The 25,685-nt window shown below is 39.6% G+C and overlaps 1 protein-coding gene and 1 long non-coding RNA gene across 4 annotated transcripts in view; one reads left to right on the top strand and one right to left on the bottom strand.

The window, feature by feature from the left end:
- Positions 1-1,396: 1,396 nt before the first annotated feature.
- LOC122987173 lies at positions 1,397-7,544 on the bottom strand. Its single transcript, XR_006404467.1, has 3 exons — positions 7,462-7,544; positions 3,517-3,666; positions 1,397-1,478 (listed from the first exon to the last, which is right to left on the bottom strand). It is a non-coding gene; the product is annotated as an uncharacterized LOC122987173 (long non-coding RNA).
- Positions 7,502-25,685, top strand: part of LOC122987172 (zinc finger protein 236-like) — a 56,373-nt gene continuing 38,189 nt past the window's right edge. For all 3 annotated transcript variants that reach the window (XM_044358906.1, XM_044358905.1, XM_044358904.1), the window contains exons 1-6: positions 7,502-7,655; positions 10,906-11,045; positions 14,524-14,688; positions 14,808-14,986; positions 16,260-16,390; positions 17,885-18,057. In XM_044358906.1, coding sequence (XP_044214841.1) covers positions 7,604-7,655; positions 10,906-11,045; positions 14,524-14,688; positions 14,808-14,986; positions 16,260-16,390; positions 17,885-18,057 — 840 coding nt within the window. In that variant the 5' untranslated portion in view covers positions 7,502-7,603. The remainder of the gene's footprint in view (positions 7,656-10,905; positions 11,046-14,523; positions 14,689-14,807; positions 14,987-16,259; positions 16,391-17,884; positions 18,058-25,685) is intronic.

The raw sequence follows: 25,685 nt of genomic DNA, 5'->3' as shown, positions 1-25,685 counted from the left end.
CAACAATTACTACTCGCCAGACAGAAGAAGAGATACAGAGATGATTTTGACGTCAGTCATCTCATCACATATAGGCCCACTGGGTAAAGTTGACGGAATAAACAAATTCCTAAAAAGTTCAAATTACTCCTGTTTTTTGTCATTTCTACTGTGTTCGATTGTCATCATTGTTACTGGGATCAAAACACATGACGATGTGTGTTCAAGCCTTCCATGTCTAAGGACTATTCTCCCAGAGGTCTTAAGAGTTTCTGCTTTCACAGGAACGTTTACTGTCAAAACTGCTTTTGTCTAATAAAGCAACTTCCAAACTTACTTTTTACTGCTGTTATGAAGGAGGTCTGATATACTGTCTGTCATTCTCAAATGATTCCTGTTGTTTTTGTGCTTGACATTTTCACAAAGGAAAGCTAAGAGGAAAGCCTATTTTTAAGATGACTGAAAATCTTAAATTATTTTTTTAATTATTTCTGCAAATTATTTATTCTATACTAAATGTTCCTGGTCTTTTAACAATACAGTTATAGCTTTGTGTTAGATATCACTGTGTGTTTGCTAATAAATTGTCATATGTCTTCATTATTTCATCTGTCTAAGACCATATTGACACTATGTAAGGGATTAAAACCTTATGAAACAATAACAAAACATACAGATTACCTAACAAACTGGCTGCCAAGCAGTTGTTGCTATCCTCACATAGAAACCCTGACAGAAGTGTAACACATGGCCCATAGCCATTTACTATTGTATGCAAGTCCCCAAGCACAGCCATTGCTCATGAGGAGTGCTTTCTAATCTCATGAGCCATAAAATACAGTAGGGAAGTATATGCTGTTGCTTTCACTCAGCGTTTTTGTGTTTTCTCTGTTATCTCCTAATGAGACATTTACACGCCAGATGTTGTTTAAAATTAGTCAAATTCTCTTTGAATTCAGCTTGCAAAGTGACGGGGAAATAAGAGACGGGGAGATAATTTTGTCAGATCTATACACCGACTGAACTGGACTGTTTGAAGTGGAGCAGCGCCTCTTACGCTATCCACCTGACAATTTCAACTGATTCAGCCGTAAATATGCTGCAATGAATAATTAATAAGGTATACTTTGTCAAAGGATACATTATTTATCTCTCCACAAGTTCTCAACATCTCTGTTAAGCATCTGGTCACTCCCGGCAGGACTGTTATCCATTCCACCTCACCGTAACATACGTAGTGAAAGGATTACACAACACATCAAAGTTTCCAGCTCTGGTCCTCAGCTCCCTTTATTTCTGCTTTGTCCCTCCGAACGAGCGCATGAAACACACATATGCACACCTCTGCTCCTACAGCCCCGCCACCACCCTTGTGTCTTTGTATGAGACCCCCGCCTCATCCCCATTGTCATGTTAATTACCTGTTTGCTCTGTTTTGCAGGAGCCCACCATCCATCAAAGCGTCTCCCAGCTTTTCATCTCACACAGTGCATCCCTACCTGTAATTAGGTTTGGGCAAGGGAGACGATGGATTTTGTTAGCACCATGCAGAGGGGGAAAAAAGACATTAGGAAGTTTCCATGGCTGTTCTGGGACCAGCCTTTAATGGTGTCTAATTGATCTGCGCTGTCATGGGGCCATGGCTTCATGTGGTAGGAAGCTGATTATCCTTACGTGTCATCCTCAGTGCATAAGCATTAGCTCAGCACTCTGGCTTTTACAGTCAGATGCTGGTGCATGCTTGTGTGCGCACACAGGTGTGCACAAGGCTGCGATTATGTGCATCCAAATATAACTACAAATTTTCATGTACTCCGTGTCACTAAAACGTGGGGGAAGGGACTCTGTTTGCGCTTATGTCTATATGTGCATTTGCATTCAGGCAGTCACAGATGAGTATGCACTGTGTGTACAAGGGGCGAGTGTGTGTATATGTGGGGAGGGTATATTTCGTTACGAGTGTGTATGCATGTTTGTATTTATAGTTGTTGAGGAGAGGAGAGGCTTGGCTGCGGTCAGAATAATTTAACATCCAGATGTGCGGAAGCCGGAGGGAAATCGATACAGACGATGGCTCCCAACCAGGTGATGAACATAATGTCATAATGCAGTAAGGATGGAGAGGGATTAATATTTAACAGTAATCTGGACTGAACAGATGGGCATTGCTGAAAACATTGAGGAGTGTTGAAGATGAGTTTATATCAAGGCCATGTAGTCACAGTTAACACTAATATATTAATCTAAATAATCATATTGAAATAATAATGAAGAGAAGCTGACTAACATATTTTTAGTAGATTGTGGATTACATTAGGGATCAGATTACACAACAAGGCTGGAATAATCATTTGAAGCTCTCATTAATTAAAAATATCCCTTCATGACAGCGTATGAACATCTATGTTCATGTTATGTGGACGGAGAACATTTCAAAATTACATTCTCTATGTGTTTACTTCCATGTGTAAAGTAGCTGTATGTACTGTAGGGACGTCAATGCTGCTCTGCTGACCTTCAGCATGAAATGAAAAGTGTCTGATGCCTCTGGTGTGTTTGGAAGGGCTTTCTCTTTTCCGAAGATGGGCAGCCATGCATTATTGATTACAAAACACTCCTGCAATGCTATTTCATCTTTCAAGCACAGCTGACTGTGAGTTGGGCTTCATTTTAGAGCAGTTCAGATTTAGTTTTGTATATTAATGTGTGCACCTTTTTTGTTTGGCTGTATGGTTTTGTTTGTGAAATGTTTTCTCCCTCTTTGTCCTTCCCACCTCCTTTCCCTATAGTACCCAGTGGGAGGCTAAATGGTAGATATGCAGAAACAACTCCCTTATCTCCACATCCCTCTACACAGTGTGCTGACAGTGAATTGCACAAGACAAAAGACAAAGGTAGGCAGAGACAAACCAATATGCAACAATGGGTGGGTGAAACACAGTCTTATGGTTATCACACCAAGTCTGTCACATCCAACAGCATTTATCTGACTGTATTTTGAGCTATGTGTTACAGTAAGTCTTACAACACACAATATCTGCATACCAAGACACTGTGTGTACATATACATATCTAGTTATAAATTCTTCACAGTGCCAAAACCCTTTATCTGTAATCCGCACCAAGTATTTCAGATTTAGTAATACTTCTAGATATATTTTTTTGCCTGCATACATTTTATATGTTGGTATATTCTCATACCACACATGCATTTTTCTGTCACACTATGCTCTACTTGTGCTGTTTTGCACAGCCTACATACTGTTAGCAAGATCTCATTGTAATTCTAGTGTTTCAGTTACTGACTATGAGATGTTGAATGTAAATGTTGCTGAATTCTTATTCATATTCTATATTTTTTCTGTCTCTGTCTTTTGTAGCTGCAACTTTTCGTATTTAACAATCATTAAGGGTTTGACGTGTCTTGAATTTTCACAAAAAACAAAACAAAAGATACAAATCCTTTGCATGGACAAAAGCTTCTTTATTAAAGCAGAGACCCAGCAGCCCTGGGAGTGTTGCTGAGCGTGGCCTTACCTCCCTGGTCCCCCGTTGAGGATGGTCACAGGGGAGGACGCCCATGGCGACCATGGCTGTCAGATGCTGTTTTCATGATGCCGAAGAATGATTGGTTTCATGGATCCGGACAGTGCTCTCTGACAGCGCAGGGGGGAGATTGTACCACACCTGGGAGAAGAAACACTGGCAGGATGTGAAATGTTACTGAACAAGGTCGTTCCAAGGGTCATTGTAAGACCTGTCACCCCTTTCCCCGTCATTGAGGATTCATAGCCTGGCCTTGTGCTACATATGGAGAATATTGTGTCTGAATTGATCCTTTGTTTGAGATTGGAGTCAGACTTTGTCTTTGTCTGCCTCTGTGTGAGGTGATGGTGAATCTACAGACAACAATGTCTTGGTTTGAAAAGAAAAAACATACAAGCCAAAAATTCAGCAAGGGCACCATTCAGACAACTGATGTCTCTGTTCTGACTCTGAATAGTCTGATGTCACTAAAATGCAACCGAAGCTTCCCATTGCTGAGAAATCATGAAATTAATCTTTAATTGCATAGGAGTTTTTCACTTGCACAGATACCTCATCTGCAAAGTGTTGCAAACAAGCACCGCATTTTCAAGTCTGACTCATGTCTAGCCTTGTCTGTGGAAAGGCACTGCTAGTATCATTGATGTCGGTGTTGTTGGTGAGGCTTGTTAGCATGAATGACAAGGCTAGAGATGGGACTCAACAATAGCAGCTCTCTCACTCTCAGCAGGTTTTTTTCACAACATGAGTTAAGCATGTCTCCAGGAGAGGTGGGCTTCCTGACAATCTCACTCCCAGAGCCCATGACAATTTTAATGATTGATCACTCTCCTCTTGACTGCAGCGAGAGGGAAGACAGCAGACAACAGAGCGAAAAAACAAAAAAAAAAAAAAAGGAGAGGGAGGAAAGAGGGGCGTGGACAATCCCACAAGGTCAGAATGATGTCCAGTCTTTTGTTTTCAGTGGTGAGATCAGTGGCCTGTGCAGCCGTGAGGGGACAGGCAGAGTAACTGGCGGCCTTGCAGGAACAGATGTTCTTACACAATCAACATGCACTTCGTTGGTTGCTTATTCACTAAAAGTAAAGGGGCTGACTTCCCCTTTTTTGAAACAAAGAAAAACACAGCAACGAGCCACAGCTTTTCACCTGTAGGCCGACAACGACAAAAAATGTTGCTGTGGCAATCAGGCTTCTATACATCCTGCAAAAGGTGAATTCATACAACAGATGGGGCATCTATTTATAGACATGTTAAATGTACAATGTACAAGATCCTGTTTGAGGAACTTTGAGTTTAGGTGGTGTTCTTTTCTTTGTTTGTTCAGATATGGTGCTTCTTTTTTGTTTTATTCCAGACTAGACAGAAATGTAAACGGCCTTTATTTTCTGTTTGTACCACTGGATTTGTACTGGAAACCACTGTAAACACTACATTATATTGCACATGTGCTATGTTTAGCCTGCAGTATCCAGTTCTGGACACTGTGGTCTGAATGGAATACTTGAAGTCAATTATCTACTAGCTCACCAAACAATTCCACCAGCAGTTTGAACTGTATAATAATGTGAAGTGGAAAATCCTTTTTCCAATGAAACCGCTGAAATAGTGATGATATCAAGAACAGTAATTTGTGGTCCATCAGCTGGAACAAACAGGTTCTCCAACAGTTACATTTCATGGCAATTGGTGAGGATTGAATCATAATGGTACACTCCATCACACATACACATCCTGTAGCTGATCTGAAAAGCATAGAAACTTACAGTAGACAATTTTTAGTAACAGGTCTTCTACAACAATGCCAAAGTGGCCCCAATGGCAAAAATGGTTCCATGACTTTTATTACTGAGTCAGACTGCTTTCTGTTTGTGAATGTTCTCCTAACAGGACAAACATTAGAAGACTTCTTCCTGACTTCCTCAGAGAATTGATCAAATTAATTTCTGTTTCTGCAACGCACATCTAAAAACTGTATTGCAAGACCAGTTGGAACCCTGTGGAATTTATTTATATTTTGTCACTAATTAAATCAATTAACCTACACAAATTATTAGTGTTTTTGTTCAAATTACTCTGAACATCCATCCATACTCTCTTGTTCTTCCCTCATTTTAACACACATCTCTGCTCCCTAATGCTCTGTATTCCATAAATAGAGTCCATTGAAAATATAAATTCTCTTGACTTCCTGTCATTATGAATGTATGAAGACTGTTATCAGTACCAACACCAGACTAACAGCCGAAGACAAACATTTAGGAAGTGACTCGGTTCATGTGATTATAGGAAAAAGATAACCATAGTCTTTCACACTACCTTAGTCATCCTGTATGAATTTTTGTGTGGTTGTGCACGCCCCCTGCATGTCTTTCGGTTGGAGTGTAAAATAAAGTTCAAGTGTTAGGATACTCACCACATGAACACACTAATTATATTAATAATACTCATTTTGCCAGGCAGAGGAGGTAGAGGAGATAAGATGTGAGTGAAACACAGTCTTTCAGGCAGTTGAGATCAGTAGCACAGTCTTCACAACCAATCCCATTTCATCAGCACAGTCAGTTTGCTGGCATCTCAGGGATTATTGGGCCTTAAATGACCGAAGCCATTCATAACTCACTGACTCCCTCTGCTGGTATTAAACAGAAATCAGAAAAGAGGTTTATTGCCAAGTAGGTTTGCATATACAAAAAATTTGCCTTTGATTGCGCATAACAATCAAAATATATGCAAAATTAAGTAATAATAAATAACATAAATTGGAAGTTTACAATAAAATATATAAAATATAGTCTAAGCGATGATGTAATGGACAGTAAACTACAAGTCATTTACAATGCACCTCACACCCTGATGTGAGTTAAAAACTAATATGTTATACTTTTTTATTATTATTATTTATTTTATTTTTTTATGTCTGATAGTCCGGGACTTGAGCTGTGTCATTGGTGAATTTATGGTCACCTTATTATACAGTACCTTATGGTATTTTTATTTCTTGTGGTAATATTGCAGCAATGTCTCTATTGGTAATGGATGTGTCACTGGCAATCCATACTGAGTTACATATATTTCGAGGTGTTTTCTCTCCTACACTACCACTAGAACTTTTCAGTAATGTTCCTCATGGGGTTTGCAGTATAGCATGTCTGTAATGCATTAATGTATATGTTAAATGAGATCAAACTAGCCTTATTAATCAAAATCTCAATTGCATTTAGCTAGCCTAGATGTTAATCAATTGTCAGATTCCAATTTCTTTTTCACTATATGCACGTTCACGTTTAAACCATTATTTACTTTAGACAACTTTTTACTGTTGTAAACTTGGTCAGATTTACCTGCTAGGGATCCCCAGGGCAAAAAATAAGTTTTCGGCCTCTATAATCCTCTGTTTAAACACAAATCTATTTAGGTAGCCCATATGCACTATAACTTTGGACACAGGGCCTCTCTAAAAGAAAGGTATGGGTAGACAGAACATGTAATAATGCAGTGGGCTGCCCACCTTTGTCCTTATCATTTCAGTTATTGATGTGCTTTAGTGGTGTATACTGGCAAACAATTAAGATACAATTAAGAACAAACAATTAAGATTCTTGGCTTTTGGGGCCCCTGAGGGTTTACCTAAGTTACAATACAGCTCTAGGTTACAGTACAGTGGTCTAAATTATTTATCATAAAATTAAAAAAACAACAAAATAAAGGTATTTGTTGATGTTTATAACCTATGCATGTTGTATTGTTTACCAATACAACCACATTGTTTGAAGACAACAACAAAAAATAAACTTGACCTAACTTGCACTGAGGGTGTACACATCATCTACGAATATTTAATTAATAAGTAATTCATAATTATGAACTAGCACATTCCCTTATTGATAAGACAGAAAAAGAAGTGTTTGTTTTTGTGTGCACCTGTACACCCACATGTACAAAGAAGCAGACGGTAGATGTCTCCCTACTCCGTGCAGCTGTGTGTCTGCACGGATACGCTGCTGTCCACAGATGACCAAGTCGCCATTTTGAAAAGCAAATTGTTCACAGCACACCCGCCCTGAGTACTGGAACTATGCCGCGGGGCCGGCCTCGCAAACTGAGAGTTAAAAGCAACGACGAAACAGGTAACAAGTACCAAAATGCAGCGAATAAAAAATAGAGACTATGATCTATCCAAATAACCCGGTGTTATTTGGACAAACATATCTGCGCCTTATATAATAACACTTCAATGTAGTGTATATAGTCCCCGGATATAGTATTGCGGGTGGGCTTTGCTTTGTGCGGCGAAGGAGTGATTGAGGCGGAATGATATTAATAACGTTTCGGTGGCTCTTCTTATTGGCTTCCAGTCTAAATTGGTGTCCGTGAGAGGAAGAGCGGTGGTGCTGTGAAGCGTTAAGTTAAAGTACGCTTTTTGGACTTTATCGTTGTTTTATCAGCAATTCACCGTTAGCTTGTGTTTTGCTAACTAGCTCGTTTTGCTACCGTGTAGCTTCGAGGCTAACACGCTAAAAATGTTGCCCATTGTTATTTTTGAACGCGTGCAACACTGTAGCGAGTCTGTCCAGCTGCCGACGGATCAGTTATGTATGGAAGAAGTTGCCACATCCACATTAATACCGACACCTCAGATGTGTTGTCGGAATGCATTCAGTTTGGTAGCATTTGGATGCCATCATCGGAATACAATATTGCAAATTTAGCTCAGTTATGATATATGTTCGCTAACTTAAATTGTACGTTAGCACGTGAATCCAAATGTGGATGTCATCTATAGTTGACAACAAAACATTAAACACGATATCATGTTACATTTTTTATTTTGAATTTGAATTATTTCCTATAAAACACGTTAGCTAATACACTGTCCTAGCAAAGCTATTGAAGGTGACAGCCAGCATGGGCGTGTGTTAAATACCATAAAACAGTTCGTCTCGTCAGAAACATAATATAAACATGAGGTGACAGGAACCCAATCAATTTGTTTTACTTTACTCAATACATTTATACTTAACTGCATTTGCTGTGTGTAAAGGAGGTAAGGAGAGAGTGAAACCAAGTCAGATCAATATTTGCTCTTATTAATAGTCTTCTTAGTGCTCAGACCTTTGATTACTGTCATTGTTAAACATACAAATGTAGTGAGGAATAACATTTCAGAGGTATTTCTTTTTTTTCAGTGGAAAGTTAACTTTTTATAAACTGGATACTATGTATAGGACATAAAAAATGTTGGAAAAAATACCTTCAGGTTCAATTGAGTGTTTCTTTCATTGCGGGGTTCAATGTTAATGTTTTTATTTGTTTGTTTGTTTGTTTCACTTGGCCAGTCAGATAAGTGGGTCAGAAATCTACTTGCTTGATGTCAATTTTTACTTGCCCGTATACAGATTGTTTTATTTATTAGCGGCTATTAAATGACAACAAAGACTAGAGTTAATTGTCATGTTTTATCTTTATTTAAGTAGGCTAAATGAAACAGACAAAGGACACAGGGTGTCATAGATGTAAAGCAACAAACATTCTTGCATATGGAAAATGGTATGACCCATCCCCTATATTTCACTGAACACAGTTTTTTTGATCAGCCCAGTTGCTTTCAAATACTGGAATAGACACCCTAATCCCACGGCAAATACATTTTTTAGACTCATTTCTTCCACTCCAAGCTTCCTGAATTTCCCTCTCTAATGTTTCTCGCTCTCAAGAGTATTTATGGCAGTGAAAAATGACATGCTCCATTGATTCCTCTGTTTGAAATGCTCACATAATCATGAGGGATGTTTGCTTCATGCATCACACTACAAGCCTACTCAATGTGTGATTGGTCAACGGCGCATGCCAATATTTTCCGATGCGTGCAAGCGGAGGGGGCTATGCTGCGTGCTGGAGAATGAGATATTGCAACAATATTGTAGGGATGACTATTGGTGCTTTCATAAAATATTAACACAATGAGGTTTTTGATAAATAATCATCAGTAATGTGGATATAATGACGGCAAATAATTGAACAGCTAGAACAGTCTGGTAAGTTCGGAAAGTGACTCACTTTACTGTAATGCAGCCTTTGAGAGCAGGAAAAGACAACACTTATGCCATATCATGATATTATGATATCCAAAATCTAAGACGATATCTAGTCTCATATCATGATATCGATATAATATCGATATATTGCCCAGCCCTAATTTATGATGCGACGATGATCGAAAAAATTATTTAAAATTTATTACTTACTTTTTTTACCGCTTGCTTGATTAGGCAATGAGTTGCTAGATTTACTAGCCCGACATGGTATTTCACTTGCCCTGAGCAATCGGGTAAGCCTTATTGTTGAACCATGATCATTAGCAGCCTTCAGTAATAGGTCAGACTCTTGTGTCCTGCATTGGACTGTGAAAATGTATAATAACCTTCATTAGAAGAGCCATAATCCCGCTAGCTTTGTAATAATTTCATGTAGCCTAATTGTAAGATTAACCAATTCCACTTTATACTGGAACTCCCACAGGTCCCCAGACCTCATTTTTCAGAAACACTGAATTTCTATGGATGACAACATTCAACATTCACCACCAATTTTAAATTCTGGAGAGAAGGCTATCATATGATGGTCTCTATAAGGGCAGTAATACAGTAACTGTTTGACTGTTGCAAACCTTTGAGTTCAGACACAATAATAATAATAATAATAATAATAATTTTATTTATATAGCACTTTTCAAAACACTGTTACAAAGTACTTTACAATAAAAACAACACACTTAAAATGTCAAAACCAATTGAAATCCATAAAAACTAAGCACATCGTAAAAACACAGAGATGCCATAAAATATAATAAGCTCACCAAAAAGCAATTTGAAACAGGTGGATTTTTAACAGTGATTTAAAAGACGAGACAGAGTTCATTCCAAAGTCCAGGAGCCTCGACTGCAAAGGCTCTGTCCACTTTATGTATCAGTCCGGACCTCGGAACAACAAGAAGCGATGCATCCAATGATCTCGGGGAGCGGGAAGGGACACAGGGCAATAAGAGATCTGACAGATAGCTTGGGGTAAAGCCTCTCAGGGCTTTGTAAGTAATCAATAAAATCTTAAAATCTATTCTAAAAGCAACAGGTAGCCAGTGAAGGGAAGCCAGAATTGATGAAACGTGATCATGTTTCCTATACCTAGAGTTAAAATCCTGGCAGCAGAGTTTTGGATGATATTTAAAAGCATACAGCTGCTGAACACAGCACCTAATGTAATTGAAGAGGGTAGTGGCAGATGTACTGTATCATATCTCTTTTCAGCTATTCTTGTCAGGAGAAAGCCTCTCGAACCAAATTAAGATATTGAAGTGTTCTCTCTCGTACTTCACATCAGATGCGGATCCCAGTGAAAGTAAGGCGGAAAGTTTCAGCGATGGAGAATTCAAGGACAAGAAATGCACGATATGCTCTCAGATCTTCACCACTGAGAGCCAGCTGCAGAAGCATCTCCGAGAACATGAGATCAACGATAAGGTAAATACAGCACGACCGTGTTCGCACTCACAGCCATAATAAGAAATCAAGTTAATTTGATTCCATATTGAAATCTCGAGAATCTACTTCCAGATGCTGTTGTTAAGTGATAGGCCCCTAAACACCGGAGCAGTTGTGATTTGTGAGCTTTTCAGTTTCATATTTGAAGTGTCTTGCTGGTTGCTGACCAGTAAGTTCAGGGAGATGCTGTAATACAACGCCAAGCCAGGCACCACAGGATATTCAGTATTAGTGTATGAGGTGATGAGGTATGAGGTGACAGTACTGCTGCAATAAGTTTAGTTTGTGAGGTAAACAAACACAATGCTTTCTGGAAAAATTCAACAACCTCCTCCTTTAGAAAATATGAATCCAGCCAACGTGTCATCAGAGCAGTGAGGCGCTGTGAGAGAAATAAAGAAGGAATGCTTTCATGTGAAGTTCGAGGCTGAACAATATCTTTCTGAAGCAAAGCTGTCCGTGATTAGAGGCAGTCGAGGGATGTGAGAGTCACAAAGATATTGGAGGAGAGTGTTATAGTCTACAGGTGATGTTACACCGTCAGCTGCAACAGAAGATGATACTGGACAGAGAGCTGCAGACAGACACAGAAGCAGCTGTTGGAGTGAGGGAAGTTTCCTAGCAACTGCTGAAATATAGAAACCAATAAAAATCATAAAATATAAAAAAACCCTTAAAGTAAGTTCAAATAAATTAGCAGCCATGATGATGATAACATGATAAACAGAATATTAACCTTGCATTAAGTTTGTTTTATTTATATATTTAAGTTTTTGTTCATTTCAGTATCATATTAATTCAGATCAGGTGATAGTAATTGTAAGTCATACAAGTGTTTCTGCCGTGTGAAGAGAGGCAGAGACGATCTACTCATGACTCATACGACAGGTCTGGACCACTCATAAAAATTTAGTTTGTGCCTAAGAGAAAGTACAAGATAATTGACGAATGCCACGAATGTTCTTAAAAAAACTTGTACGTGCATCTTAAGAACAAATCTTATGGTATGAGCGGTTCTTGTATGAGGCCCGTTTTCTAAGCTTCCAGCTGGATTTGAGCCAAGCTAGTGGTTTACTGTCAAAGCTGTTTTTTATTCGTGTTCCGTGCCCACAACGTTTAGGCAGTGTCATTGCTTTTTCAGCTCAGATGATTTCTCCCAATCTGGAAGTTTGAAGCCGCCGCAGATGCTATTGTTTATCTGGCAGACTAAGCTCAGGTCTCAACTTAGTCTGGCAGTCATAATATTTGGTGCCAGTTGCATCCAAAGCTTCAAAAACTTGCTGTCTCCAGCAGCATGGTAGACTTCCTCTTGTATTTTCCTCATGTGCGACACATCTGAGGTTGCTTACTAATCCCTGCGCAAATGACGTCAAAGCCACGAAGTTTTGTGTCATTGCATTGTCTTCAGGTTATCGGGGTATTTACTAATATTGAAGATGCAAATGAGCACAGGAATTGAGCTGATTTAAATGACTTCCTGCTAAAAAAAAGACTCGATACTGGGCTGTTTAATGTCTTGTGCGTGTCTGGAAAGCAGCACAGCTCAAAAGGATGTGTTCTCCACTACTGAATATTGATTGAGGAAACTATAATGGAGCTGCACTTGCACATTTAATAAGATTATCATAAGATTAGGTAGTCATAAGTTTGTCAAAGTACACCAGACTTGATTTGCTGTGAGCCATGCCAAGAAAAAAAATCATATTCAAGCAGTAGGCCACTTGTGTTGTCATGGTACTGAACAGAGAGCTACTTTCTCGCCTCAACTAAATGAAATTTTGCTAAGTAGAGCCAAAGTTGCTTAATCCAACCCACAACCTCCCCCCTTGGCTAGAGTCTCTCCCTCCATGATGCTCAAAAACAGTCTTAAATAGCGCAGCAAATATTACACCCCCTCCTCTCAGATGTTGAATCACAACCGCAATTTCCTCCACTGCAGTGGTCACTCGCCAGTAATAGTAAATTGGTTTCAGCGGCTATTTGTATGAATTTCCTTCCCTCGTATTTTGTGGTCCTACAGTACATAGGAAAATCCTAAAATACACAGCCTATCACATTACCCCAAACCACTTCATCTCCAACACTTAGTCCTGAGTCACCAGATGAGTCAGTTTTCATTTTTAGAACCAATCCATGCTTTGTAGTGTACGATTATTATCATGCGTTCAGACATTGTGTGAAGAATGTTCCTGCCCATCAAGGAGGTACAGTGTGAGGATGGTGTTAACACTTTTTTTTTTTGGAGTAGGTGGTATGACTGGACAGTTTTGTGTGGGAGCGTATTCTTTCGTAGAGCAACAGATGTTTTTTTGTGGACGTGCACAAAAGCATAGTGTATTAATCTATGCTGAGTCATGCAGTATCTCATAAGCATTCATTCACGTATATTTTTTAGTTAGCCTTTAAAAAAGTGTCCAGGTGCCTCTTCTTCTCTCCGATTTCCAGCATTTTACAGCCTCGGCAACACATCTCGCCCATCTCCCCTTTTTTAGATCCGTCTACACTCGCTTCCTGTCTCTTTCTTCCTCTGCCTCTCTCACACACAAACATAAACACATCATCCCAGATAATGTGAAGGGGCTAGGGTAGTTAAGGGGCAAGGGTATTCACTCCATGCTTTTAACAAAAAAAGTAAGATTAAGAAAAATACTTACAATGTAGAATTTTTGATTTTATGTCCATTTGTGGCCACCTCTTTCTCTCTTTTGGTGTGAAAAGGCAATAATAGGACCCTACCTCTTCTTCGTTTTTGCAGTCGCACCTGTACTTGAAGGCTATTTCGGTTTCAAGGCCAGTACCTTCGCTTTCGTAGGCGCACTCTGCAAGCTGAAGAGCTGTAGCCTTGGGGTCCGCCACTCTGAGTGAGACCAGTGTTACCGGTGTTAGTGTTGCTCTTGGCCCTCACCAGTCAGAAAATACTCTGAAAGTAAGTCAGTCAGCTCCTGTAATAGAAGTGAAATTTAATATTTGAACTATTTCTGCCACACGGGGAGGAAAAGATCTGATGTCGTCTGTTAAAATTCTGCACTTGTATCACAGTTATTTTTTTTTTTATCTGTTTCTCCCTCTCACTCCCAGGCAGAGACACTAAAAAGAAAGACTACCCACAGACAAACCATTGATTATGATTAGATTTTAACACACTTGTTACTTTTCAGGTGTCCATTCAAGGCTCCAGGGGACACTTGTCATTAAGTAGAACACGGGGAGAGCAAGGGGAGAAAGGTTTCCAAATTCACAGTAAATGTAGCTGCTTGAGTCAGTTAAGGTAGCACATTGATTGAGGTGTAATAGGGTCCCCTTCTGGTACGTCTATCCACACCGTCTCCTGCTGGGTCCACCCTCCCAAGACCAGGAGGGAGAGTTAGCAGCCATAAGGACTGCCTTGCGGGGGGAGACGTCTGAAACCTTTTGCATTATTTGCTACCTTGCTTTACTTCTCTTTTCTCCCTTGCAGCCTCATCGATGCGACCAGTGCCCACAGACGTTTAACGTGGAGTTCAACCTCACACTCCATAAGTCCACACACACGACCTCAGACTTCACCTGCCCCGTTTGCCATAAAAAGTTCTCCCGCATCGCCAGCCTCAAATCCCACATCATGCTGCACGAGAAGGAAGAGGTCAGTCAACCGGCCGATTAAACACGAAACCGTCGTGATTTGCATTCACTACCCGTTAGAAAGAACTTTTATTTCTCTGTTTTCTCTCTCCTCTACCTCCTTTGCTACCCGCCCTGCAGAATTTGATCTGTGTAGAGTGCGGAGATGAGTTTGTTCTTCAGAGTCAGCTCTCTCTGCACTTGGAGGAGCACCGCAAGGAGTTGTCAGGCATCAAGGTTTACACCTGCAAGACCTGCGAAAAGGAGCTCAAGTCGTCTGCACACCTCAAGGAGCACATGAAGAGTCACATCAAGATGAGGTCAGGCGGGGCTTCAGATGCTGATTTATTTCATTTGACCGAGCCAAACGAAAAAAAAAAGAAAAGCTGGAAGTTAAAAGGGAAGCATGAATCCAGCAGCTATTATAAGAACTATGAGGTTCTTGTTGTCAGCAGCGTAGAGTATAAATCTACAGAACCTGCTGAATGAATTGTTCCTCTAATGAGAACAGCTTTTAATGCTGCTGTGATAATTAGATTTGTGCATCGCAGCTGTCTACACACAGTATCTTACATTACATATAATTTTATTTACTCATTTATAATGCTGAATGAATTAGAGGGATGCAGTGTTCTGAGGCTGTTTGACTATCAAGGGACACTGAAACCTTCCAACGAAAGCCATCCTTGTGAAATCCTGAACAACCTGCAGTGAAACAGATTTCACAGGTTTTACAAAAAAAAATAAAACCTTCATCACTCTGGAATCATCTCTCTGGTAATTTTAATAGTGAAAAATATGCAAAAGCTTTGGTCACAGGTGAACCTTTGTCACAGTATATCTGTTTTGCACATGCACTCTGCCCTGGCATGGACTTTTGTATATTCCCACAAGCTTCTGTTAAAAAACAAAGCACTGATTTATGCTTTCAACCATTACACGTTGGTGAATGAATAGAGTAAACATGGCAGGCACTTTTTCATTAGCATAAGTAAAATTCCAAAATAATCCTATGCAGTCCGCAGTGCTCTGAGCAAACCATCTTTAGGCTGTTACTAGTGGAAGATAGACTTCAGAACCAAGGTCAGAAAAGAGCCTAGTAATAACAAAAGCTTGGGAGGATGTCACTAGTGCATTTAACACTTTATAAACGCAGAACTGCATATGTGGAAATTAAAAAGATAAGGTTTGATCTAAAACTAGAAGCAAAAAAAGCCAGTATTAGGGATATATAATACCCAAACAACTGAGATGGGGTTTTAGTCAGGGATGTAGCAGCCATCACAGTGTCCTGTGATGCAAAAACACTTACTACATTTACCATGGAACTGAAAAGTTATTATCAACTGACTCCACAACAGTGTATATAAGAGGTGCGAAGTGGGAGTAAAGCAAGGTTGAGGGTTTTTATTCATCATGTCTATGGCATCTTCCACTTCTTGATAACACCCCATCACCTTGTGTAAATGTCAAATACATACATAGCAACAAAAAGAAAGAAAACATCATATCGCTGTGATTTTGATGGTCCATTGTCAATGCATGGTATGTAAAACCATATTTGACATGTTTTTGTGTTTTCTTCTTCTACAGGCCGCTCACCTCTAGTTCCAGAAACTACAAGAAAAACATTGATCGCAGCGGGTTCTCAAACAGCTGCCATCACTGCGGAAAGGCATTCAAAAAACCCAGCCAGCTCGTCAGACACATACGAATACACACAGGTGAGCAAGAAGCACAGAGAATGATCACCATGTTTAAGGTTTTCATGATCTTAATCCACATTTTATGATTCATGCTTACAGGAGTGTTGGTCAACAGATTCTACAGAACCTTAAGTTTTTAATGTTTTCTAAGCTGTGGGTGGGCGCTGGCACCAGGTTGTAATGTGTGATAGTGGTGGGGGCTTGATAGCCTGCTGTTCTAACGCCGGAGGGTGTGGGTGCAGCAGGAGACTCTGCGGGTGTGTGGGCTGAGGTGGAACAAAAAGGAGAGTTACCAGTTTTATTTCCTTATCCGAGTTTTTAATTAACTTATAATTAAATTACAGGCGGCATTATGTAAGCCCTGAAGTTTTATATTTGTAAAGTAGTTTTACTCTGATTATGTTTTCTTTGATGAACTGACTCCATGACATAACACCACCGACTCCCGAGTAGTCTGCTGTGTTTACCCCCCATTTCTGAGAGCATGTACACCTTAAGCTGGGTTCATCACGCATTCAACTGTCATGCAGAGATGTTGTGTGGGTAGAATTTCGATATGCTGTTTAAATTCTAATATTCCTGTGCCGCTGTGTGACTGTTGAGCCGTCTGAGTTGAGGTAATGTAGCCGGTAGCTTCCACCCACATGTGGTTTACACATCATCCACGTGTTAGTTTGTTTGGTTGGCTGGCTGGCTGGATGACTAATGGCGGATGGAGTCGATTCTGCTGTGCTTAGAATCTCAAACAGCCCTTAAGCTGATGAGGTGAAGAGTCGCTTCAAGAGGCTACACGCACAAACACACATGCCTCATTCTCTCTCTCTCTCTGACGCACAGAGGAGTTGGTAAGAGTATTAGATTGTATTTGAGTCATGTTTTATTAAGGTCTGAAATGATACAAGAGGTGGCCGTATGTTGGTGTCATGGTAACAAAATTGCGTAGTAATATTAAATGATGTATTTTCATATGTGATTGATATGCCAGTATGAATTACTATATATTACTCCAAAATAACTATAATGAAAACAAGCTGTGTTTCACTGCAGAGTAAGATTTTCATTGACAGATGGACACAACCAGGCTGTCATGTATATTTTTTGTCTAAATGTATGATATAGATAAAAAATATTTACTTAATTAATTAATTATCTTATATGTGTTTTTGTTTACTTTTATTGAAATAATTAAGAAATAGAGAATAGTTGTAGAAAAATACAAACATGTGAGTCACTTATTTTTCAAAATTAGATGCTTTGCTTGAAAAAAGTCACATTAGTTTACTGATACAAATATCTATTGATGTAACCAGCCTCAAAAGCTGCTTTAAGTAATGGGACTGTTCCAACAGCATGCAGTAACTGATGTCATCGTAAAGAAGCCCCTAGTATTTACACCCATCCATCACTTTTTACCTTTTATTTTGAAGTTATCAAGTTAGAGTATCAAGTATCAACTTGGTTTAAATTTTTCCAGTATCCTCATGGCTGTTATTTGACCTTGCCCTTCCTCAGGTGAGAGGCCCTTCAAGTGCACACATTGCGGCAAGGCTTTCAACCAGAAGGTGGTGCTGCAGACTCATATGGTGAGACATACCGGGGAGAAACCTCACCTCTGCATGTTCTGCCCTGCCTCTTTCTCCCAGAAGGGGAATCTACACTCCCATGTTCAGAGAGTTCATTCTGAGGTAAGAGCACAGTAACACAGGTTTGTTGCCTCTACCCTCGATCGCTCAAATTTACAACCTCAAATACTGCATTAGAAATGTCTCCGTGTGATGTGATGCTATCTGTGATGCTAATTGTGTATAACATCAAAGAGCAGTTTAAGAGCAGTTTAAAACATTCTTAGATTTTCCTTCCACGTCCGTAAGTTTTAAATGAAAAGAAACTTTGGGCTTATCACCATTATATTCTTGCAATGTGGAAAGTTTACTGTAGAAGAGTTTCGGTGATCTTGAAATACAGTTGCAAATTGCACATGTCAGAAAGTTTCCATCACTGTCTGATATGTAAAGACAAATGGGAGACATTCATCAATATTTGAATCCCCCTAAATCCTCTTGGGATGACGTACCAATTAGAAATGACAATTACAAATTAGAAATAACGATTAGGAATGAATTTGTTTTTAGTGTGATGACAACAGAGACGATGTTCTGTGGATTCTTTTAATTCTTGGAGCTATTGTTATCTGCTAAAGAGCAGACTTAATTTTATAATGAGTACAGTTTTATTTGTTTTGGGACTTTATAGAAATAGTTATAGGAATAAAGAGGCCATTGCTATAACTATAACGCCATCCTCCTTCCCCACTTAGTTTGGGAAAATAATGATTTTCACTTGACATTATATTCAATGGCTCATGAAAGTCACATGCTCTACATACACAATCATTGCAGCGTGGGTTTCTGCTCCCAGGGTCTTGGCACAATAATACTTTTAATTTCTTGGCATACACACATACCATTTTGTAGAAAACAGCGATATTTTGAAGTGTTTGATTTGGACATAGAATCGCTTCCCCCCAGAAGTGAAGGAAACAGCTTCTGATAAAATCTGGCAGTTGCTTGAATTGAAATGAGTTACTGATAGTGCAGCGTTTGTTGTTTGGTTGCAAAGATGTTCCCTAACTTCATCAAGCAGGAAATCAAAAAATAAATCTCCCTGGGAGAGCCAAATGGTTTCAAGTTATGGACTTGCACATACATTTGAAATGCTAATGCAGCAGTTCATCATGCTCAAGAAATATCAGATACTTCAACCTTGGGCTGGGCCGATGTAGACATTTTCAAAGAGGTTTGATATTAAGCCAAATACCGGACCGGACCAGTAATACCGAATTTTAGCACTAGGTGTCACATTTGACTCAGCTGTTCCCGAGTGGAACACAATGAGAGCCCATGAATGATAGTATAGTGGCACCGCAGCATGGATGTATTATAAGAGCTGGATACCAGACTAAAAATGGCGCCCATTCATTCCTATAGGAATTGCTCGCCTGGCGCATACGCCAAAAAAAGTTTCTAGCTTCCGGGTTTGCCTCTGCATTGTGCAGCCCACTGAATATGCGCAGTAGTGTTTCCCCCACTGGCCTGCAATACCGTGAGTGGCCACTGGGAAAAATTGGCTGCAAGGCTGAGCGGCGACGCCTTATCCATCTCTTATTATACATCCATGCACCACAGTCGGGACAACTGAGTGACACATCATATTTTTGTTTTCTCACAACAACAATTCAACTTAACTTCTTGTGCTAGGGTGCTGTGTGAAGCCATGGTATTTCCAGTTTAACAGCTGGAAACATCGTGGCTGCACAAAGCATGGCACGGCTATGCTATGCTAACGATGCTAGCCATGCTAACTAGCTGCTGGCCAGCTAGTTTTCAAAACACACGCTGTTCTCTGATGGAAGCTGTAAGTTGCCCAGCCGGGTTTATCCGGGTTATCATTGAGATCTGCCCGGGTCAGCCTGCCTCCTCCAACTTGTCTTTGGTGTCCAGCTGGGTGGACAGAAGCAGTTTTGTCAGTGTCGGAGCCTCCATGTGAGACACTTGCACGTCTCATAGTGACAAATGACAGTTTAGTGGGTTCACGTAAAATCAGACCGGACAGGACCACTCCGGCAAAACCGGAAACAGGCTCAACCCTACTTCAACCAAACATTTTTTGCTGTTTACCAGATTTTTGTAATTCAATATCATTTATTTTATTCTGATTGCTGTACAAGATATTTCTGTCTCTTTTTGTAAACCTCCTTGACCTGCACACTAAATTGCCAGCCCTCCTGATCACAGCTTGTTACATTCAGTACAGCAGGACACCTTGCCATATTGTTTGTCTTTTGGAAAGGGAATGAGGAGAAATTTCAGCTCTTTGCTCCTCATTTGGCTCTTCTCTTTTGTTAGTACTTCACAGCAGCCAGTTTTAAAAAGCCGTACTGATGATTTATCTTTCCTAATTTAGCTTGGACTTTGGTCTCTAACACTGCTTTGTCACCAAGGTCACTTCTTTGTGCCAAACCGTGGTTGAGAGGTTGAAAGAAGTGTCCAAATCAGAGTCCTCAGTAGATTCCCAAATGTCCATGTTGGCAGATAATAAATTCTCCTGTGTGTGGAAGCACATTTTTTAGGTTTTGTTAACAGAGCCCATTAATGGGTGGATTGATAGTGGTGGGGTTAGCTCTTGGTTGATGTCAGCCTGCAATAATGTGGCTACAGTTTTGACCAGGTCAGCTTACTGGCAGCCTAATTGTAAAACACACAATGACACAATGATCTCCATCACAGGAGGTGCAGTGAGTCCCCATCAGTGGATATGCCACAATGGTCAGTGCTAGTGCATTTTAGCAAAAAGGTAACAAAGCCTTTAAGTATAAAAGATTATTTGTGCTTGCTTCCATTGATGTGCTTGAGTGCCAGCGCCAGCTGAGAAATTAATTTACCTGGGTTTTTGCCATGGTTAGGCTATAACTACAGAATATTTGGAAAGGAAAAGGTGTTATGTTGGTGTATAGGTTGCTTAGATAATACAATTTGAAATACTATATAGGCCACTGTATGAACCTGTATCAGGTGATTTAAAACATCTTTCCAATATCTTTCCAGCATATATTGAGTGGTTAATATGGCCTTTCTGACAGAAGACAATTCCTTAGTTTCCATCCTGTTTGTCACAGACACCAGCCGCAATCTTGCTTTGGCTGAAGTAGACTCAGAATCTGATGAAGTACATACTTTAACCCAGAATCATACTGATGGTACAGTGACATCACCCATTGTGAATCAAGGGAGGTATTTGGGAGTACCATTCATTCACACTTTTTTGGGCTTCTTTACACCTTGCATTAAAATGCATCTTGTATCCAGCTTGTATCTAGATATGATTTAACCTGATTATATTTACACCTGGTATTAAAATTTGTCTCCAGTGTCCACATTGAGATCCGATTGAGATCCGATCGCTCTGTCTAGCTCAAACAACCGAACGTCACATCCTCCTCTTGTTTGGGTGGGTCCAAAACAACAACAACAACAACAAAAAGATGGGAGCCATCTGTGAAGCTGTGCTATTATATAGACTTTAACTATTTGCTTAGCCATTGCTTCATAAATTGCTCAGTTGTGATGTGAATTGCCAAGTTTTGCTTGTCAGACCAAATTGAAGACAGATGCTTGGTCTCATCTTGACTCCATCCACAACTGTCTTGAATATCCAAAACTCTCTTGTCGCTTTCTTGTTAGTAGCTTAGCTCACTAACTGGCTAATAGCTACTACCTCGCTGGTTTGATCAGGTGGTTTGTATGTGCATTGACAACACAGTTGCATTTATAATTGTGTTCAACGTGGTCACAATGTGCCCCTGACCACATCCAGAGGTGGTTTGGCTGATCGGATCACAATCCATCCTCAATGCATCTTGGTTGCATTTACACCTGTACTTTCATGTGGTCAAGCACTATCTGATTGCAATTTGATCACCCAATATGCATTTTGCATTTTAATGCCAGGTGTAAAGGGGGCCTTATTTTGTTTTTACAGTGGGGGCGTTTAATGGTGTTTCTTTTAGAATTAATTCAATCTGAATAAAAAGCCTCACATGTAATTGACTGGTTGTGAGTAGTCAGGTTGAGTTAATGCTTATGAGTGCATATTTGATGTTAGATTTTGCCCCTTGCACTGTGTTCCAGTGTTTGTACATGTAAGTGAAACGTTTGAACATGATTTTCTTGAAGGGATTCAATTGGTCAAATGGCCTGCTGATTTCATTTCCAACACCTTGTTTACACTCTCTTCATCTTTCAAACAAAATGGGTTTGAAACATGTTTTTTTTTCTTATTTGCTAACATGATTGTGTATTCCATGCTAACAGCTCATGATGGGGCCAGTTGATTGAATTACTTCTGGAAAGCCAAACAGCAGGACCTTTTGAATAATGCATCTAATTTTCACAAGTGTTCTTCAGCTTTCCTGTTCCAGATAGAGTTTGTCCTTATGATTGACCGACTTTATAAATAAATTATGGTCAGGCATTATTTGCGTAAATTTCATGAGTAGATGCATACTCGGGAGCTAGGGGAGTATAATCATCATGGTTAAAACCAATAAAGTGTTTGGTCATGTAGGGTGTAGGCATGTTGAGACAGCAACACTGTCTGCATGTAAATGGAACCTAAAATGTTCACTCATTACAGATTCAGGTGCTAAAGCTCAGAAAAAGTTGTTTTTCCCAACTCCATTAATGTGTGATCTAAAATCTGCTCGACAGCCTAAGGCTCTTGACAATGTCTGTATTGAGTCCAAAAATTGAGCTGTTGTTACCTCATTTATTTTTGAGTCAATGGTATGCAGATTTATAAAACAACAATTCACAATATGAATATAAAATCCCACTTATGTGCATTCATGACATTTGAACCTGACTATCATAAACTCATAAAATAATTCTTCCTCAAAGCTTCTTCAAAACACTGTATCTCAGAAAGGGATTTACTGTACAGGTTATAAAACTAGAAGGTGCAGTTACCTAGGGTATGGAAATTGAACTTTAATCTAAGTTTATAAAGTTTTTAAACACTTTTTAAAATGCTCCCAGCAATTACACTGACACCTCAACTGATTTCAACTGCTTTTGGTTTTTACAGTTCAACAGACATTTCAAACCCTTTCATTACTTCCAGTCCAACTGACACCTCAACTGATTTAAACTGTGTTCAGTTTTTACACTTCAACAGACACTTAAAACCCCCTTCATTGCTTCCAATCCAACTGATACTTCAACTGATTTCCATTGCTTCGGTTTCTTACACTTTAACAGACTCTTCAGACCCTTTCAGTGCTTCCAATTCAACTGATATCTCAACTGATGTCAACGGTTTATGGTTCTTACACTTCAACAGACACTTAAAACCCCTTCATTGCTTCCAATCAGATTGACACCTCAACTGATTTAAACTGTTTTTAGTTCTTACACTTCAACAGACACTTGCAAACTGTTAACATTTTAAGACATTTAAACATGTTTCCAGAGTTTGCGTGTGCAATTTTCAGTGTAAGCGAACACACCCAAGTTTTCTTTAGTCTTTTTTGTTATTATGTATTGTTTTGGCAGTTAACAGTAAAGTAATACATTAGCAGTACCAAGACTGTTCACTTTGTTGATGTGTGACCCCACCAATCATGCTGCCTAAAATTACCCAAATTTCACCCTTTTTAATACCACTCATCCCAAAATCTCCCTTGCTGCATCAACCACTCATTATGTTTCACTCTCACTTTCACAAGTATGACATCACAACATGACCTCCAAACATCTTTGTGACCTTATCTCGTTTATATCTGTCAGGTTCCCCCTCTTCTTTCTCTGTAAACCCATCTCTGCCCTGATGTTTCCATCACTGTTGCTATCTCTACCCTCACTCCCTTCACCGCCTCCACATGTGACATCTATTTATCTATTTCACCTCTTTCCCTTCTTTCATTGTCCTTCAATCCGACTTCATGATTACCACTACAGTGGCCCCTTGAGAAATTCCCATATGTTCTCATCCTACACCCAGCCACCACATACCCATAATCCTGACACTGATAATACCATAGTAGAGCTCTTACATATGCCCTCACCCTGTCATGCTCCAAATTTATCCTTTCTGGTAACTCTAGAGATTGACTGCCTTACTCCAAAAACTCCCTCCACTTTCACTGAACGATCCCTGTCCACTGACATTCATCACCCACTTCACCTGTGTTTCCTCCATCATTCTAAAGCAATCATTTTCGCTCATCCTCCCACTTGCTGTTATGTTTTTGCTGTTTGCTGCTCTCACATCTCCAATCTGTTTTTGATATATTTTTTAGCATCACTTATAACTTTGTTTCCACCCACCACTTACTGTCACTTCAGTTATGTATGTGTCTTTAATGGTTCAATTTTCAAGCTGTTTTTCCCTCTTTTCCTTCATCTTCTTACTCATGCCTTCTCAATTTCTTGGATTCTCCAAAGATGAATCGGAACTACAAAACAATACTGATCAAATGTCCTGCTATCTGCTTTGGACCTCTGCTTCCCCCAACTTCCTCTGAGGCAAATTCTACCTCCATCTTTTTGGTTCCTTTCCATTTCAGGTTCAGTGGTTGTCAAAGTACTGTATAATACAGACAACAGACACTTATTACTAAGATTGCCACACTTTTAAAAAAGGAGAAATATCGAAACACTGTCAGACATAATTCTTTATTTTCTTTGATTTAGAACAGTATCCTTAACGTCTGAAAGCAAATATAATGTAAGAGGGGAAGTACATAACTGTACATGCCTGATTTGTTTATATCAAAAACAAATTAACTAGGAGACACCAGGTGGTTCATTTTCAAGAGAACAGTTCATTACTCATACATATGTATATGAACATAATAAATGACTCTGTGACTACAAGTAAAAGTGCACACTGCTGAGCAGGTCTTGGGGTGAACTGTGTAAAGGAAAATCAGATTTCTTTTTAAACACATTATACATGTTAAAAGATAATTGCTGAAAACATGAAAAGACTGAACTATGTATTGTGGAATTACTGTTTTTCACTATTTTTGTGTTCAGGATTTTTTGGGTGGACCTGAAATGGTGGCTTGATGACGTACTGAAGCCATATTTTGCATGACCCCTCCTCTAACACTATATAAAAACTAGCTTTAGCACATTAGCATCAGCGGTTACCAATGCTCATGCAGAACTCCCTAAAAATATATAAAAATACACAATTTAAAATAGGCCTTATTTTTAGGTGTAGGACAAGCAACGTGAGTGATATTTTTTAAAATAAAGTAACTAAATAAAGGAAATAAAGCAGTTAGGAGCCACTGTTCAATGTGGCACCTATTCTGTAGGTAAATGTGGGCTTATTTCAGTAAATATACAACTTAAATGATTAGTTAACAAGTGATCCATCACCAATCATCATGTTCAATTGTCGTTTTCAGTGGAGTTCAGTGTCAACGTTACTTACTTCTTTGTTGAAGAGTCCTTTGCGGCCTCATTTTGGCCATCACCCATAGAGCAAAAGCCTCTCACGCTGTGCCTTTTGGTGAAATGCTGCCTTGCAAATGCTCTCCCTCAGCCCTCCCCGGGGACCTCCCATCTGAACAGCCGGTGCTAAGCTGAAGTCGGAGGTGGAGGCCAGCACCGCTTTAACACAGACTCTACCCTTTGTCAACGGACGCTTCAGCTCGGTTTGAAAAAACTCCTTTAGCACTGCTGTTTATCAAAAATGGCCCCATTCACCAGTAACAGCGGATTATCTGTGAATCCCAGTGGTCTTG

This window comes from Thunnus albacares, chromosome 8 (assembly GCF_914725855.1).
Source record: "Thunnus albacares chromosome 8, fThuAlb1.1, whole genome shotgun sequence".
In the NCBI taxonomy this organism is placed as follows: Eukaryota; Metazoa; Chordata; class Actinopteri; order Scombriformes; family Scombridae; genus Thunnus; species Thunnus albacares.
Note: the sequence above shows the minus strand (reverse complement) of the source record. Positions and strands in the feature narration are given on the sequence as shown.